The sequence below is a fragment of the Dasypus novemcinctus genome, chromosome X (genome assembly GCF_030445035.2).
Source record: "Dasypus novemcinctus isolate mDasNov1 chromosome X, mDasNov1.1.hap2, whole genome shotgun sequence".
Lineage (NCBI taxonomy): Eukaryota > Metazoa > Chordata > Mammalia > Cingulata > Dasypodidae > Dasypus > Dasypus novemcinctus.
Window position 1 is genome coordinate 56,204,852 of NC_080704.1, and position 17,591 is coordinate 56,222,442.

Consider the following 17,591-nt stretch of genomic DNA (forward strand, 5'->3'; position numbering starts at 1 on the left):
TAGTTCATAAGAGAACACCTTTATATTTGTACTGTTAACCATAGTCCATCTTCTACCACATGGGTCACCATGTTACACAGTCCCATGACGCATACATTCTAGCCAAAGTGTACACTCAGTGGCTCTCATTTTCAGCACAAAGTTGTACAGTCATTGCTATGAGTGAGTTTTTTATTTAGAACTAAAAAAGTTGCTCCTTTATCCACCAGAAAATTTGCTAATTTCTTACCCACCCTGGAGAGAGACACAAAGTACCTTGTGGATAATTGGGATTGTTTCCCATCATTCCATATCACTGTCTCCATCCCCAGGAAGCTGTGGGCATTGGGTCGAGAGTCCAGGAGCTTTTAGTGCTCCATTCTTGGCGAGACCGGGACATTTTTATTTCCAATGCCCTTCTTTGCAATAAAGACATTGCTGGGGGCCCCAGGGTTTTCTAGGGGCTCCAGGGGTCTTACCTTTCATTGGTCACCTCTGCTGCTGGAGGATTTTGCTCAGGACAGCTCCTAAAAGGTTAGCATTCAACTTAGCCTTATATGCCATTTTTTTCTTATGATGCTTTTCTTGGGCTGCTTCCCATTTGTAACATACCTTGAAAGTAATTTCTACTAGGACTGAAATTGGCAGTCCTAGGGTTTGCCACAAGGATCTGGTAGCCACAATGTCTGCTTTTCCTGTGGAGCCACTTTGCTGCTTCTTGGGTCTCAATAGTATGGTTTCAGATCCTGTTTTATTTCTAGTATCTGCACTCCACCCCTGGATAGGGATGGTAGTCCTTAGAGCAACCGGACGCTATTTGATTAAGCCCTTTACTTGCCACAGGGCCTGGTACCCTGCACAGTTGCTTTTCTAAGAGACTATATCATACTTTGGCCCCTTTCCACAATTGTGACTAAAATCCAAGGGATACTTGTTTAGAATGCTGCCTTTGCCACAAACCCCACCCAAAGCCAATATTGGTGCTGGCCACATCCAATTCACAGGGTAAGTCAGTCTACTTTAGCCTGTGCTATCCCTCTTTACTTCTTAAAATCAGTCTGCTGGGGATCCTCCCGTTCTCATGCATGACCTTTCCTGATTAACACATACAGTGGTTTAATATTTGAGCTAAATGAGGAATGGAGGGTTTTCAGTACCCCAACCCCAGAAAGGCTATTAATGGTTTTGGAGGTTGTGGTGTGGGAAAACATTGTACTTTAGCAACACTTAAGAATTTAACAGAGCAGCAGGGACTTTGCAGATTATGGGGCTCTCAAGATAAGATACCGTTTTCTCTGATGCTTCTTTTAATTCTGAAAGAGAATTACTGGTTAACATAGCATCATCAATATAATGAAATAGGGTTATAGCCACAGGTTTCTTTCACTGCAGCCAGATTCTTTGCCAGGAAGCCAGGATAGACAGTTGGGTTATGCACATGTCTTTGGAGAAGCACTGTAAAAGTCCATTATTGGCCTTCCCACGGAAAGGTGAATGCAGACTAGCTTGACCTATGGAGATACTAAAATAAAGCACCAGAAAAATCTAAAACAAAGTGGTAGTGATATAACTGGGTACCAATTTCTAGTAATAAGCTAGCAATGTCTGGGACTGCTGCATACAGTAGTGGTGCTATTTTAATTTATGATAATTTACTATTATGTACCACCCCACTGCAATCTTCCCCCCTCCCCCCAGTTGGCCATTTTTTTATGTAGCCATAGGGCTGCTTTGCCAGCAGAGTTGGGGCAAATTAGACAAATGTGAGCTAAAGCATGTACTTCTTGATTCCCAGGCAAAGAGGTTGTTTCTGTGATATATATTATCTTTTTTAATGTAGTATTTATTTGCTTATTTTTCCCCTCTCCCTCCCCCCTCCCCTGCCCTGATTTTTTTGCTGTCAGTGTCCATTCACTTTGTGATCTTCTGTATTTATTTCTCTTTTTGTCTTCTCTTTTGTTTTTTCTCCTCTAGGTTCACCAGGATTCAATCCTGGAGACCTCTGATGTGGAGAGAGGTTCCCTGTCAATTGCACCACCTCAGTGAGGGACGAAACGGGGTCCCTGTTATGGGACAAGCGGGGTCCCTGTTGCGGGACGAGTGGGGTCCCGTTGTGGGACGAGAGGGGTCCCTGGCGTGGGGAAGAAAGCCTCGTACGGCCGCTGAGGCTTCCCTCAGGGGCTCCGAAGGCGTGGAGGGCGCACGACCCAGGAAGGAGTCGCGGAGACAGGCTGATGGCACAAGTCTGGTTTATTGCGGAAGGGGATGCAGATTTATAGGATTGGGGAGTGGTGTGGCAGGTTCTGATTGGCTAGGGCAAATGCTGTTTCCATATAAGGCAATGTTCTGGCATTGGGCTAGTGATTGGCCAGTAGAGTATGTGCTAACTCTTGATAGGCTGACACTGTTACTAAGCTGATAGGTGGTTGTAAGCTGTTGCTGGGCAGACAGCGTACTAAGAGATTAGGTTTAAGGGAGGGGGGAGGGGGAAGTGAGAGCTGGGCTAGGCGGGAGATAGGAAGGGGGAGGGCGGTGCTGGCTAGCCGTTAGCAGCAAAGGCCTAGTCAGGCGTGGTCACCTTGTCTAGGCCCAGTGGGCAGAGGCGGTGTCACCTCTTGCCGCACTGTTTGCCACTGAGGCAAGCCGGGTGCCCCTCCTCCCACACCTCAGTTCCTGGTTTCTGCTGTGCTTCACCTTGACTCTCCCTTTGCCTCTCTTTTGAAGCATCATCATCTTCCTGCATGACTCACTTGTGCGGGGCACTGGCTGACCACGCAGGCACTCACAAAGGCACCGGCTTACCATGCAGGTACTCGCACGGGCCCTGGCTTTCCGCACAGGCACGCTTTCTCTTCTCCTTTTGCACCAGGAGGCCCCAGGGATCGAACCCAGGTCCTCCCATATGCTAGGTGGAAGCTCTATCACTTGAGCAACATCCACTTCCCATCCACTCAATTTATAACACATCAGATGACCGTAACTATTTTATTACTTTACTTTTCACCTTTACACCTTTACCATTATTACATTAATTAACAGGTAATTTATTTTAGCAGTACAGAAAAAACTACTTTCTCCATTATTTTATGAAAATCTAAGATTCCCAGTGGAATCAAGATTATTTTATTGCTGCCACCTTAATACATTACACATTTGTCAGAACATTAATATCCCCACCTTATGAATATATTACTTTTAAGAAAACTGTGTTATTTTAACAGAGCAAAAGTTAATTTTTGTTTTGCATCAGAACATCATTTGGTAAACAAAATTGTAGTTAGCAGAAATTATAAACAGATTATGGGCAGGTTTTTTGCTCTAAAGTTACTTTTGTTATTAACATCAACTAAATTTCTACTTTTTTTAATAGATTAAAATTTTCTTAAAGATACATAAATCATACAAAATATTACATTAAAAAATATAAGAGGATCCCATATACCCCCACTCCCCACCCACCCCCACTTCTCCCATATCACCAAGTTCTTTCATCAGTGTGGCACATTCATTGCATTTGATGAATACTTAATAATGATTTCTCAGAATCAGTCATTTACATTGTAATATTTTAGTTTTGAAAATGCTTTTACAAACTCCCCATAACCATCCATAACCACATAGACTGGCTACTTCATCTCAAGACAAATTCTACCTTTAAATAAGCTTTTTGAAGTATAGTCAGCAATAAGCAAAATTAACTTCCACTAACCTTCCTACAACTTGCCATGTGCATTCAAGTCTTGTCCTACATATTTCCATCCTGATTTTATGAAAACCGGCCATCTTATCTTAGGGCAAAACACATTCCCTTAAACAAACATATCAAATTTTAATCAGTATTGACTATGAATTTGCTTCCACAAACTTTTCACTTCTTTCTATATCCATTTAAGTCTTATATCCCTTATTCTGTCCTGTGAAGGAAAAAAAAACTATTCATTTTAATTTAGACAAAAACAATTTTTAAAAAAAAAAGGAGATTTGTAATAATTTCGTTAGTCAAAAACTTACAATTTTCATCATTTTAAAGATTTAACACATATAATGCTAATTTATTTTATTAATATCTATACTCATCAATATAAGTGTTTATTTAATTTTTGGCCATTTGAATAGAGCTCTTTTAAGACTTTTCATTTGTTAATTTAATATTACAATGTGAAGGTATGAAAACATACACCGAACAAACAGACAAAGACAAAAAAGTTAAGACATACCAACAGAAACATAATGCTCATAATTTGATTTATAATTCCTACTCCTTCGGTGTGCCTGTCTCCAAGCTCTCCATCATTTCACATCTTCAATTTTTACGGCTTTTAAGATCTCCTCTGGAATCAGTGTTGCCTGTAAAATGCAAGCTTGTTCTTGGAAACACTTTTATTAGTAACCAGCAACCAGTTAGGAATACTTGAGCAGTATAAATGCAGTTAAACACTAATTCAGCAGTTTAGACAGACATTTAACACTTATATTTCTGGATTACTCTTCAGGAGTACACTGAGACAGGCTTGAAGTTCAGGACTAAGCTATTGGTCCAAAAACTGAAAGTTTCATTTACCACCTTGATAAAAATTCTGATTAAAATAAAATGTGACTTGCTCCAAGTTTGGAGAAAGGTTTTTTTTTGGAGGGGAGGATAGAAGGAGGTTGGGGGTTGGAGAGTGGGATTAGGGGTTGTTCTGGAAAAAAAATGAAACCCCTCCACGGGTGGGTCAGTAATTCTCTCCTGCTATGACATTCTTTGACTAAAAGGAGTGGCATGCAGCTGTGGCTTCAGGCCTTAAAGATATGGTCACTTGACTTTGCTGAAATGATTTCTTAAAAATTAAAATTAAAATTTTGGGATACTTTCTAATGTACCTTAGTGCTTATTGTTATAAAGCTATGATATTCCTAACATCTGCTAATGTTAAACATTTACTTAAATACTTTCCTATTGCTTGTCATAAATCATAGTTTAGTAATATTTGCCTGAGTGCATGGACTTGCCCTATAGAATGCCTTCGAATGTATCATTTTTTATGCATTGGAACTGTTTTTACTGAAATATTTGTCTACATGTACTGAGGCTAACTATGTAGGAATTCTTTAAAATTTATTATATCTTGAAAAAATAAAATGTGACTAAAGCTTAAAATATTGTCAAAGTAACATCCCATTTAAACTCTTCTGCAGTTTACACAAGTATTATGAGCTTTTAGTTTTTAATATATTTTAATCGCAGGGGTACCATTTTTCTATTTTTTTTTCTTTCATAGAGTTGTCCGGTTCAAACATTACTAAACTTTAACAGCACTAATTTTATCAATGTGGCTATCCAGGCCCAGTTAGAATTAGCATGGAAACAAAACAAAGAACATTAATGTTGCCAAGTTTTTCTATTCTTCCAGCAGTTTAATTCTATCAGCCCCCACTAGGCCACAGTTACACCATTCAGACATGAGGGGGTTTGCAGAGTTCCTGCGGGAATATTTTCCTTATCTCTTTAGCAGAATATTTTCTTATAAGCCTGGTTTCATTGACAAGTGCCCTATTTAACACTTCCGCTTTTACGGGGTATTGTATCTGTGATTTAGCTTCCTTTGCGCAAGCGGTTTAACATGATTTAAAGATTCTTTTGGAAAGCGGACTTGGCCCAGTGGTTAGGGCATCTGCCTCCCACATGGGAGGTCCGCGGTTCAAACCCGGGGCCTCCTTGACCCGTGTGGAGCTGGCCATGCGCAGTGCTGATGCGCGCAAGGAGTGCCGTGCCACGCAGGGGTGTCCCTGCGTAAGGGAGCCCCATGCGCAAGGAGGGTGCCCCATAAGGAGAGCCGCCCGGCGCGAATGGCGCCGCACACATGGAGAACTGACGCAGTAAGATGATGCAACAAAAAAAAACACAGATTCCCATGTTGCTGACAACAGCAGCAGACAAAAAGAAGAACATGCAGTAAATGGACACAAAGAACAGACAACTGGGGCATCGGGGGTGGGGGAGAAATAAATAAATAAATCTTTAAAAAAATAAAATAAATAAAAAAACATTTATAAAAAAAATAAGATGATAACAGTACTTAACTCAAGAGATGGTTGTTAGAATTAGATGGAAAGATGCCCATAAAGCATTTTGTGCTAGATGCAAGGGTTTTTCGGGTGAGCAGGAAAGACTCTGTCCCTGCCCTAAGAGAGTCTTCTGTCATTCTCGTCAACCTAGAAATATCAGGGATGTGGATGGAATACCCAGGAGGCAATGGGGCCCATTGGAGGCACTGGTGGTGGGGGTAGGGGAGATTCCTGGAGGAAGTGACACCTCAGCTCCCTGAAGGAACACAGTAAACACCGATTACAGGGATACTCTTAATGCTATTTATTAGTATCAAGGGGTAAAACATGTTTATGGCTCTTGGGTGTTCTAGAAAAAGTGAATTTATAAGTTAAAAATAACAGCCCTGTTTTAAATTCTTAGGTTACTACGGAGGTCTTAGAAAAGGCGCCATATCTGAGGAAATCAGAAACCAAGGGGAAAGATTTGAGACGTCTGACCTACCTCATATATACCATTTATTAAAAGCAAACAACAAATGCACAATCAAAGCTAGAAAGATGTAGGCTGAACGGAAAGAGAGAAGCTGAGATGCACGTGCTGACGGGTATTTACACAAGACTCCGAAACCGGGTAAAGGACGAGAGCCTGCTTAATGGCGGGAAAATGAGTCTCCACCCCCTATGAGACGTTCCCAGTCCCTGGAACATGGCCCGATAGACCCCCGTGTCTACCTCACTTCCTGCCCCCCCCTTCCCGACATCTGATTGGTCAGATTAAATTCAACAACTGCCTTGATTGGCTGAGTGTCCTTGGGCAGTTGGATTGCCGATTTTCTTCTTCCCGTCAAGCGACTCTTCACCACAGCTTCGCTTCTGAGGTAGGTTCTTTCTGAAAGACGTCTTGTGCAGATTAAGGGGGTCAGGTGGAAAAACCGGAAGCCTCTGCCAGGCACTCAAGAGGTTAGACCTTTGCTGTGCCTCCCCAGATCCTCAAGATTCTTAAATCTTTAAGCCGAGTGAGAGAGGACTAAATCCTTTCAGGGTAAGGAACCCCCAAGATCCCCGTCAAGCAGAGATAAAACTAAAATTAACTCTTTTCAGTCTGCGCGACTCCCTCAGCCTGAGAAACCTCCCAAATCATCCTGAAACCCCTACATTTCCTCAACCAAAGATAATGCTAAATAGTCTCTGCCTAAGAGATTTTTTTCTTGCCTCTTCTAGAGCAAAGCAGCAATTTCCTTGGCCTCTGAGACCCCTAAATTCCCACTCCCCAAGAACCTCTAGTGCTCTCAGTTTGGGAGCACCAAATTGCTGAATCTTGAGAACTCCCCCCTCTCCACCCCAATTCTCTCAACCTGAGCGATAGCTGATCCTGTAGTCTCTGGGATTCTAGATCTATTCACTGTAATAATGTCTAAATAACCCACTCAGAGCCTCCAAATCCACTCATATTAGAGTGCCCCATTTCTCTTCAACAGAGCAGAACCCCATATCTCTCTGCCTAACCACTCAAATCCATCAGTCAGAGAGATCATATGATCACTGGGACTCACCTCTTCTCTCCACCTGAGGAACCCCCTCTATAAAACTTCATACTCCCTCCACTGCTTCCTGAAAAAGGATATGTGTATCTTTCTTTCAAGACAAGCCAAACTCCAGAGAAACTACAAACAATAGTAACCACCACCACCCCCCCCCCAAAAAAAGCAAAGACTTAAGTGTGCTTTAGTAATACCCGCAGAAAATCTGTCCATTCCTAATCACTTCTTCCAGAGACCCCCTGTCCCCTGCTCTCCTCTGACTTCACCCCCGCCCCCCCGCCCCCCCCCCCCACACTGGCCCTACTCAGAGACAGGTAAGCCCAGGATGGAAAGAAAAATAGAACCTTAATTCCAGGTGCCTAACTGAGCTGTGGCCTTTCCTCAGTGCTTTCTCCCTCCACAGGAGCTTTGTGGCCTTGTGGCTGGAAGACTCAGGCTGTCCCTTTGAGATCAGACAGGTTCTCAGCACCATGAACAGAGGCAACTCCTTCAAAAAAAGTCCCAAGGATACCCACAGAGCAGAGAAGAAAAGTAAGGTGAGGTGATCTGGAGAGGGCAAAAGAGTGGCCCCGGGGGACAGGGTAGGATGACTTGATTTCTGAGGAGGTGAGGTCAGAGGCACTGGGGACAAGGAGCAGAGTTTCGGAGTGGGGGAGATGGATTCAGAGCCTCCATAGCTTCCCTAAAGAAGTGGAGACTCTGCTCCCACATCCCTGGAAACGACAGGTCTGTGACCTTGCACAGGACTTACATTTGGTGACTCTCAGTCCACTCTGGAAGGTGTGAGGAGAGCAACCCATGAGCATTAAGCACTTACTGGTGTCAGGAGAGATGCTAGGGATTGTCACTTATGTTCTTTCAGTTAGCCATGACAACAACCAGGAAACTGAATTATTCTCCCCAATTCACAGATCCAGCACTGGGGGTACTGTGGTAGAGGAAGAGGTCCTGGCTGGATGTCAGACATGTTTAGCTGAGTTCAGAGCCAGAATTAATTTTTCTCTCTTCTCTAGGCCTTAAAGGATATTTCCAGATACTTCTCTAAGGAAGAGTGGTCAGAGCTTGGATACTCGGAGAAAGTCAACTATGTGTATATGAAGAGAAACTATGACACCATGACTAATCTAGGTAACAGAAAGTTCTGGGTACAGTCAAGCCTGGGAATATGTGAACATCCCTCAATCCCTTTACATGCTATGGCTTCTTAAGGTGCAGCAAGAGCCCCACACTTTATTTTTGTATGGGGAGAAATCCTCAGGCAACTTCAGTTGTTCTGCTCTTTTTTATCCTGTGCAGGGCTGAGAGCAGGCACTAACCATAATAAGACTACAGACCTGGGACCTGTACCTCTCCCTTCTGTCAGCCTTTGTCCTGAGCCACCTGACCATTGAGCCTTACTGTTTTTGCTGCACCCCATTATCCCACCCTTCATTCCTCCTCTCAGGATGTCTCTTATGGAACAAATACTTTGTTTCTCTCTAGGTCTCAAGACCACCATCCCAGATTTCATGTGTCCAAATAGACTGGCCATCAAATACAAAGGAGATAATTCTGATGAAGATTCGACTTCCAGAAATCAAAGTGAGTGAACAGGAAGGGCCACTAAATGGTCTCCTGAAATGCAATTGCTTTTATTTATTTTTTTAAAGATTTATTTTATTTATTTCTCTCCCCTTCCCGCCTATTGTCTGCTCTCTGTGTCCATTTGCTGTGTGTTCTTCTGCATCCGCTTGCATTATCTGGTGGCACTGGGAAACTGTGTCTCTTTTTTGTTGCATCATCTTGCTGTGTCAGCTCTCTGTGTGTGAGGTACCACTCCTGGGCAGGCTGCGCTTTTTTCACATGGGGTGGCTCTCCTTGCGGGGTGCATTCCTTGCACATGGGGCACCCCTATGCAGGGGTGCCCCTGCGTGGCAAGGCACTCCTTGCACGTGGCAGCACTGTCCATGGACCAGCTCACCACACGGGTCAGGAGGCCCTGAGGATGGAACCCTGGACCCTCCGTATGGTAGACAGATGCTCTATCAGTTGAGCCATGTCCGCTTCCCTGCAATTGCTTTTAGGTCCAGCTGGTGGGGAAAGATTCTCAAGAGTTTGTTCCCTCAGAAACATCAGGCTGAAGGGAAAAAGAGTTGGATGCAGAAGATTAAGTACAGTGAGAGGCCATTCATATAAAATTCTAAAACATGTAAAACAAGAAGATACCCAGAGATGTACTTACCAAATGCAATGGATGTGTCATGATGATGGGAGTGAGTGTTGCTGGGGGGGGGGGGGGGAGGGGTGCGGTGGGGGTGGTGGGGTCGAATGGGACCGCATATTTTTTTTAATGTCATATTTTTACAAAATCAATTTAAAAAAATGTGAAAAAAAAAAGAATATATATTCTTACAAAAGAAAGATGAGGTGCTCTCACCACAGTCAAGAGAGGTCCCCTAGACTGGCAATGAGGCAAAGAAAATAAGTAGAAGGCATTGGAAAGGATTAGAAAGGAAGTAAAACTGTCTTTAATTGCAGATGACATGATTGCATATTTAAAAATTCTAAGGACTCTCCCAAAAAACAATTAGGGGGAAGTGGCTGTGGCTCAATCAGTTGGACTCCTGTCTACCATATGGGAGGCCCTGGGTTTGCATCCCAGGACCTCCTTGTGAAAGCAGCCTGGCCCACATACTGCAGAAAGCGACTGGCCCGGGTGCCGCAGAGTGCCACCCGTGCCGCAAGCGCCACGGAGAGCTGACTCAGCAGGGTGACGCCACAAAAAGGGACACAAAGAAAAAAAAACACAGAAGAGCACGCAGTGAATGGACACAGAGAGCAGACAGCAAGAAAGCCACAAGGGGGCGGAAATAAATAAAAATAAATACAAACACAGAAGAACGCACAGCGAATGGACACAGAGAGCAGACAGCTCACAGAAAGCTGTGGGGGCAGGGGATAAAAAAACAATTAGAGCTAATAAGTGAATTATATATATATATATATATATATATATATATATATATATATATATATATATATTTTCTTATGGATAACATATTATCTTAGTTTGCCTGAGCTGCTATCACAAATACCACACTATGGGTTGGCTTAACCAACAGGAAATTATTGGCTCACAATTTTGTGGTTCCTAGAAATCCAAAGTCTAGATATCAGCAAGGCTTGCATCTTCTGGGGTTGTTAGGGTTCTGATGGTTGCTTCAGGCAATCCTTGGGGTTCCTTGGCTTTCCTTTCACATAGTGTCCTCTCCTTTCTCTTCTGGGTTCCTGCTGACTTCCCACTTTTTCCTGTGACCTTCTCCTTACAAGGCCTCTGGAAATACCAATTGAGGCCCACCCTGCTTCCACTGGCCACACCTTAAAAATAACATCTTTGCAAGGTTCTATTCACAATGGGTTCACACCCACAGGGACACAGATTAAGAACATATGTTTCTTGGGATATATAATTCAACCTACCACATATATGATAAATTTATAAAATCCAATGGGAATAACACATTAAATTCAGGAGAGTAGCTATAAATAGAGAAGGAGGGAGGTCAGTGGGGTTAGTGAGGGCTGCACAAGAGGCTTCAGTTGTGACTTGTTCATAGTGTTTTTTATGCTTCAAATAAAATCAAAGAGCTGAAGCAATTGTGGCATAATGTTAACATCTGATTGGACTCATTGGTAGATAGGTGTTCACGTTTCCAATATTGGCCTCCATAATTTACAGTGTGTATGACATATTTCATTAAAAAAAAAGATAGTGTTCTTCCCACTGTTAATGAATCAAAGGACAATTAAGGAAAAATTTAAATAAGGTGTAAATCCATCACAGACTTCACAGTAAATTTCATAACAGCTCATAGGAATTGGGTGGATATTTTAGGTGAGAAGTTGATTAATGTGTTATGTAATGACATATCTGTTTTCCTTTATAGTATCAAAACTGAATCATCTCACCCATAATTAAACATGATTCTAGGTGTTGAACTTGGGGGCGAGTTTGAGAAAGTGATTCCCTCCCTCTCCCAACTGAGCTTCCCTATTTGTCAGTAAGCTGAGAAAAACACAGGGTAAAAAAAGTGACAGGTTATGTGGAGAAATATTTGCAAATTAATTGAATGTATGCAGTCATCATAAAAGGGACAAAATGTGCTTATTTCTTCTACTGCTCTGACGGTACAGTTTTAAGAGGACAGGGCCAAATGTCCAAACTGTCTTCAATGGACCTATGATCCCCAGCTATATATGCCAAATTCTGCAAGTTCCCAAGATGAATGTAAGATCTGAATATTCAGTGTTTGAGTATATGCAAAGTTCTTGGCATTAAAGGAGAGTCTTTACATAGGAAACATTTCAGAACTATTGGAGTAAATCCTCCATAGTTTATCATTCATTAAACAGCTTTATTGAGGTATAATGTACATACCATAAATTTCAGCCATTTTAAGTTTACAGTTATTTTTAGTTGTCACACATCTTTAAGTGAATAGAGTTCAAATTCCCAACCAATCAGTTTAATTCTTTGGGCAAAATTAAGAGATGTGTAAAGAAATAGAATGAGGCTATGGTGGGGATTAGTCCATATTTTATAGACCATCAGAAATTCGTGAACTGATGCCTCAAATAAATGCATATACCATATCTAAAGATAATGCAGAAGCCAGTCTCAAAAGAACTCCTTGCCAATGTACTTCAGAATTCCCTAATACTACAGGAGTCTTTCTGGAGTTTGGGAATATTTAGCAACCAAAAAAAAATTATTATTTATCACCCTCTTTTAGATGAACCTTGTATTAGGGTTCTCTAGGGAAACAGAATCAACAGGAGATATCTGTGAATAGTATGAGATTTTATACGAGTCTCTCACGTGACTGTGGGGATACACAAGTCCAGGTTCCGCAGGCAGCCTGCAAATTAGGGGCTCCAATGAAAGTCCAATGAAGGTCCTTGATGAGCTCCCAGGAGACATTGGCTGTACAGACACAAGCTGGGAAATTCTCTCTGAATGCTGAAATCACATCCCCTTTTAAGGCCTTCAACTGATTGGATAAAAATGTCACTCATTGCTGACGGCAATCTGCCTGGTTGATTGTAGATGTAATCACCCATCTGTGTAGTAAACTCACTGATGACTAAAGTCCATAAACGTCCTTGTATTACAATTAGCCCAGTGCTTGCTTGACCAAACAACTGGGCACAATTACCTGGCTGAATTAAAGTATTAGCCTAACCATCACAAACCTCCTCAGGTGATGCTTACTAACCAATAAAATGATTTTTCACCCTCTTTTAGATGAACTTCCTCAGGTGATTCCCAGTGTGCAAAAGAAAAAACTGAAGGTGAGTAGTTCCTAAAGCTAAAGAGCAAAAGAGAATCTTTTTCTTTCTATGGATGTGAATATTGGTAAGAGTAGAAGACTCTAGAAAGTGTCCTAGCAGCCATTGCCTCCTTTTTCTGATCTCTTTATCATGATGTCAGATGTAGCGTTGATAAGCTTAATAATAACTAACAATAATTGTCTTAGCTGATATTTATTTTGTTTTCATAGTATGCCAGCAATTCACATGGATTAACTCATTTAATCCTTTAAAAACCCTGTGGCATTGTCATTATCCCCAAATAATAATGAGTGTACCCTTATCATTAAATAATAAGCTGAGGATATTGTGGTACAGAGATGTTAAGTAATTTGCCCGAGACAAGTGGCAATGGCAGATGTTTAATCCAAAGGCCCAACCCATTTAAGAGCTCATTAAATATTTCATATGTTTATAAAGTTCAGACCATTCCCTCCATAGGGCTTGAATTTAGAAATCCTATGGATGCTTCCATTTAGATAGCCACTCTCACAACAGAAAAGAACAGCTCCCCTCTGCTTTGTTGCAGTGTCACTTTCACATGACTTTGGAATTATTGCTTTGACTGTTGTCCCCTCCCTCTTGTGACTTCTTTAAGAGCCTTGTCTGTGCCCGATGCATTGCTGAAACCTCCGTTTCAGCCTAGGGCTCCCAAAGGCTCCTGGATTTTTGTTTAATATATTTTATTACAAAAGTTGTGGATTTACAAAACAGTCATGCACATGTGTATTCCCATACAACACCCCTTCACCAACACACCGTACTTTTGTGGAATATTTGTTAGAGATTCTGAGATAATGTCATCAGACTATTCCACTAACTATGGTCCATAGTGCAATTTGGCATATTTTTCCCATACCCTATTATTAACACAGTAATAATATTACTTTGGCATTGATGCAAGAATATTACAGTATTGCTGTTAATTATAGTCCATAGGTTACTTAATTATTTTTTCCATGCTTCTCCACATACCCATCACCCTGCAATAGTGATATATATCTGTTCTAGTTCACAGAAGGGCATTTTTGCATTTCTATTATTAACCACAATTCTCATCCACCTCTGTCACCTGGATGTTTTTTGAATGAGTGATTCCACAATTGCAGATTAAACTCTAGTTTCAAGCATGAAGGGAGCTGAGGAGATACCAGAATTGGATTACAAGAGTGGAGACAGTTGAGGAGTGAAAGTGAAGGTTGACCATGAGAGAAAGTATTAATTTTTATTATAACCACATTCCAGTGTTCACAAATTCAGAAAGTACTTTCACTTAACTTGTATTACATTCATTGTTCACTCTTTCATAAATGAGGAAGCTGAACGAAAGGAAACTTGAGGTTGTTGGTCAGTGGCACACGCACATCCTGAGGCAGGCAGAATTGTTTCAAGACCCTAATCATTTAATTCTACATTACAAGTTCTTTCCGGGGTAGGGCAGTATGCCACATGTGCAACACATTTCTGTACTGTCTAGATGAATTTCTGTGAACCATGTGTTTCCTTTCTCTTCCCTGTTTCCATCTCCACCACCATTTTCCAGAGGTGTTTTGTTCACTCTAGACATTTTTCACATTTACCTTCCCATCCACTGTCAACTAGCTTATATTCAGTCCCCTGTATTTTATAGAAACCCTTAGACCAGGTGCTCTTAACTTTTTTTGTTCCACGGACCCCTTTGCCAGTCAGGTGAGAACCACAGACCCCTTACTAAGTCCACACTACACTGTGTATTATTATTTAATAAATGTACCACACCAGCACCAACATGTCCCCACAAGAATAATGTTTTTTGTTAATGTTTTAATGTATTTTTAAATTTATTTTTAAAAGATATATAGATCACACAAAATGTTACATTAAATAATATAGGAAGTTCCCATATGCCCCACTCCCTGAAGGCAGGGAGAGGGAAAAGGAGGTATGATAAGAATAATGTTTTCTTGAATTTTAATTCAAGCTCATGGACCCCTTGTTAAGAACCCCTGCCTTAGACCTTCCTCTCACAGATTTTGTTGATTCTTATAATGCTATTCTTCCTGATATCTTCTGTATACCATACTCTACTTAACATGTTTGAGAGAGTATCATTATGGAAACAGCATGTAGACAAGGGTTCTAGTCGTGGAAACACCATTCATGTAGGCCATTTCTTTTCCTTCCAACCTCTCAGATTCCTCATGATTTAGATAAGGATAATGTAACAATCTCCCAGGGTTGTTGGGAACATTAATTAAGGTGATACACATGAGGACATCTTCTGATCACTAAAACACTAGAGAAATACCACTGATACCGTTTATATCACATTCAAAAGATGATGTCCAAGAAGCCATCAAGGGAAGAAAATGATTCGAAGGGAGCACCAGAAGGAGTAAACTTGAAGAGACCACCTGGCTCAGAACAGACTCAGAAGCAGCTGTGTCCTACTGGGAAAGCAAGTACATCTGGGAAGAGTAAGTGGGCAGCAAGTTAAGAGAAAAATATTAGGGATCACGTCCCTCTGGCTTCCCTGACTATATTCCAGGGTATGGTCTAAGTGTGGGGGATCGACTCTGGACAGGCCTGAGTTGGAGCTGAACTGAGGAGATCCCCCAGATCCAGCTGAGTCATTAGAACATGACTTCCAGAGTTACAAACTTGGTTGTCATCCATATAAAAGCCAGGTGGCTTTGGGCAAGTCCTCTACAGTCTCTGGGCTCCAGATTACCTCATCCATAGAAATGGAAATAAAGAATGCTCATTCATAAATAGTTTGAGGAGTTAAATTAAATATGGAAGGCCTGACAACGTGAAAGGTACTCAAGTAATTTTTCCATTTGTGATCATCTGGGAACATCTCTTATTCATTGTTGTAGCCCCAGCCCTCAGCTCAATGCCTGACACGCAATGTGCTGTTAACAAATATGTGTTGAACCAAAGAATGTATGACTAAATGCTCTGGTAAGTAAAGAGGTTGGGAATCGAAACCTGAAAATGGGAGGAGCCGGAAGCTTAAACTTGAACTGGCACTTACTTGGTCTTTATTGGTCTCAGCCTTTCCGAGACAGAAGATGTGAAAAACAGAGTATGCAGAAGGCCCATGAGCACCCGGAAGGGAGGAGGCATCTCCTTTTCTGACAAAACAGAAACTAACACTCCCCAGCCTACCCAACCCCCATATACCAACTCTTCTCCACCACAGGACCCAGGAAAGAGGGGCCTAATGCCTGGGCTCACAGATTGCGGGAAAGAAAGACTCTAGTATCATATGAAGAGATCAGTGACCCCGAGGAAGAGGACTAGCTCTGTAAGTGACCCTTCAGTCCATCCCCCACCCCTGTGGAAAGAAACATACTGTTCAGTTATGGTACCAGTAACTCATCTCATCACTTGTTCCCCCACATCATTCCTTTCTCCTAGCCTGAACCTTGGGGTGCAGAATTGAGGCTAAATGCCCGAGCTCTTTCTTTTTTATTTTTTTTTAATTTTTAATTTTTTTTCTTTTTGCTCTTTTTCATTTTTTGCCCATGCTCTTTCAACTCCCCGCTTTCTATATCCAGGAAGCTTCCCTACTCAGTATGCTGTGGGCTCCCAAACCCCAGGTTGGTTCCTGGTGTGTAGGCCACACCTTCCTCTAGCCTAGGAATTCCTAGGACAGGTGAGGGAGACGCCATGGCATGGGCAGAAGGTTCACTCGGAGGTGCATGTAGGTCACGGGGTAGGGTGAACTCAGAGGGTGCAGGGTCTTACAGATCAGGCTGAGGCAACAGGCAGTGCGAACTCACTGCCACTTGTTTCCTTCCCTCTCCTGGCCTTAACTTCAAGTCTGTGACATGTGCCCATGATGAGGAGCCAAACACAGTGGCCTTTCCAGAACATGGGCTGAGCTTCTCCTACACCTGCTGTGCACGACTGTGAACTCCTGGACATCAAGTGTAGAGCAAGTGAAGGAAAGAGTTCACAGCAGTGAAAAATTAAGCACTTAAGCATTCTGTTAGATGTTAGAGTTTTGTTGATGAGCAAGCCATAAACTAATGGCATATTTCTGTCTGTGTTTCCTTGCACCATCTTTAGAAAATAAGTATGGTCAGGTGTTCGCTGCACAAAACAGTGTTCCTCCCCCCACCACCCCAGATCCCTGAGGGCAGTTCTGAACGGGTCCCCCTCATTCTGTTTCCTGTCCAGGGAGGCGCTCCAAGCTGTGAACCCCCACCATTCATTTACCCTGTAACCATCGCTGACAGTTAATAAACATTTACAAGTTGTCTCTATTTGTCCGCTTCTCTCACAGCTCAGTGCACATGAGTATTTCTTTAGGATGCGTTCTCCAAGTGGGATTGCTGCATCAAAGCCGAGTACTGTTCTAGGTGCTGGGAAGACCTAAGGGAACAAGGTAGACAAGTGTCCCTGTCCATGTGGAGCTGACATTCTGATGGAGGCTGTTTCCAGTTCTTATATCCCTCCACCTTGCGGCTTTTTTTGTTTGTTTGCTCTCTGCTCTCTGTGTTCACTCACTGTGTGTTTTTTTGTGTCTATTTGTTTTTATGTATTCCCTCACCACCTTGTGGCTTGCTTGCTGTCTGCTCGCTGTGTCCATTTGCAATTCACTCTTCTGTGTTTTTGCTTTGTCTCCCTTTTTTTGTTGTTGCATGCCTTTGTTGAGCTGGCTCTCTGCAGCGCTTGCGGGCTGGGCGGCACTCCGCGGTGCTT

General features: G+C 42.2%; 1 protein-coding gene across 1 annotated transcript; it reads left to right on the forward strand.

Moving 5' to 3' along the window:
- Positions 1–7,966: 7,966 nt before the first annotated feature.
- On the forward strand, positions 7,967–16,184 carry LOC101436407 (protein SSX1). Its single transcript, XM_058291617.2, has 6 exons — positions 7,967–8,086; positions 8,564–8,678; positions 9,033–9,131; positions 12,835–12,881; positions 15,217–15,355; positions 16,084–16,184. Exons 1-6 carry the CDS (start codon positions 8,021–8,023, stop codon positions 16,182–16,184), a joined length of 567 nt encoding a protein of 188 aa, XP_058147600.1. The 5' UTR covers positions 7,967–8,020.
- The last annotated feature ends 1,407 nt before the right edge of the window (positions 16,185–17,591 follow it).

Excerpts from the sequence above, each read along its gene's own strand:
- LOC101436407 (XM_058291617.2), top strand. The coding sequence starts at position 8,021 with ATGAACAGAGGCAACTCCTTCAAAAAAAGTCCCAAGGATACCCACAGA. Across the intron at positions 9,132-12,834 it reads TTCGACTTCCAGAAATCAAA|ATGAACTTCCTCAGGTGATT; the intron begins GTGAGTGAACAG and ends ACCCTCTTTTAG. Across the intron at positions 12,882-15,216 it reads TGCAAAAGAAAAAACTGAAG|ATGATGTCCAAGAAGCCATC; the intron begins GTGAGTAGTTCC and ends CACATTCAAAAG.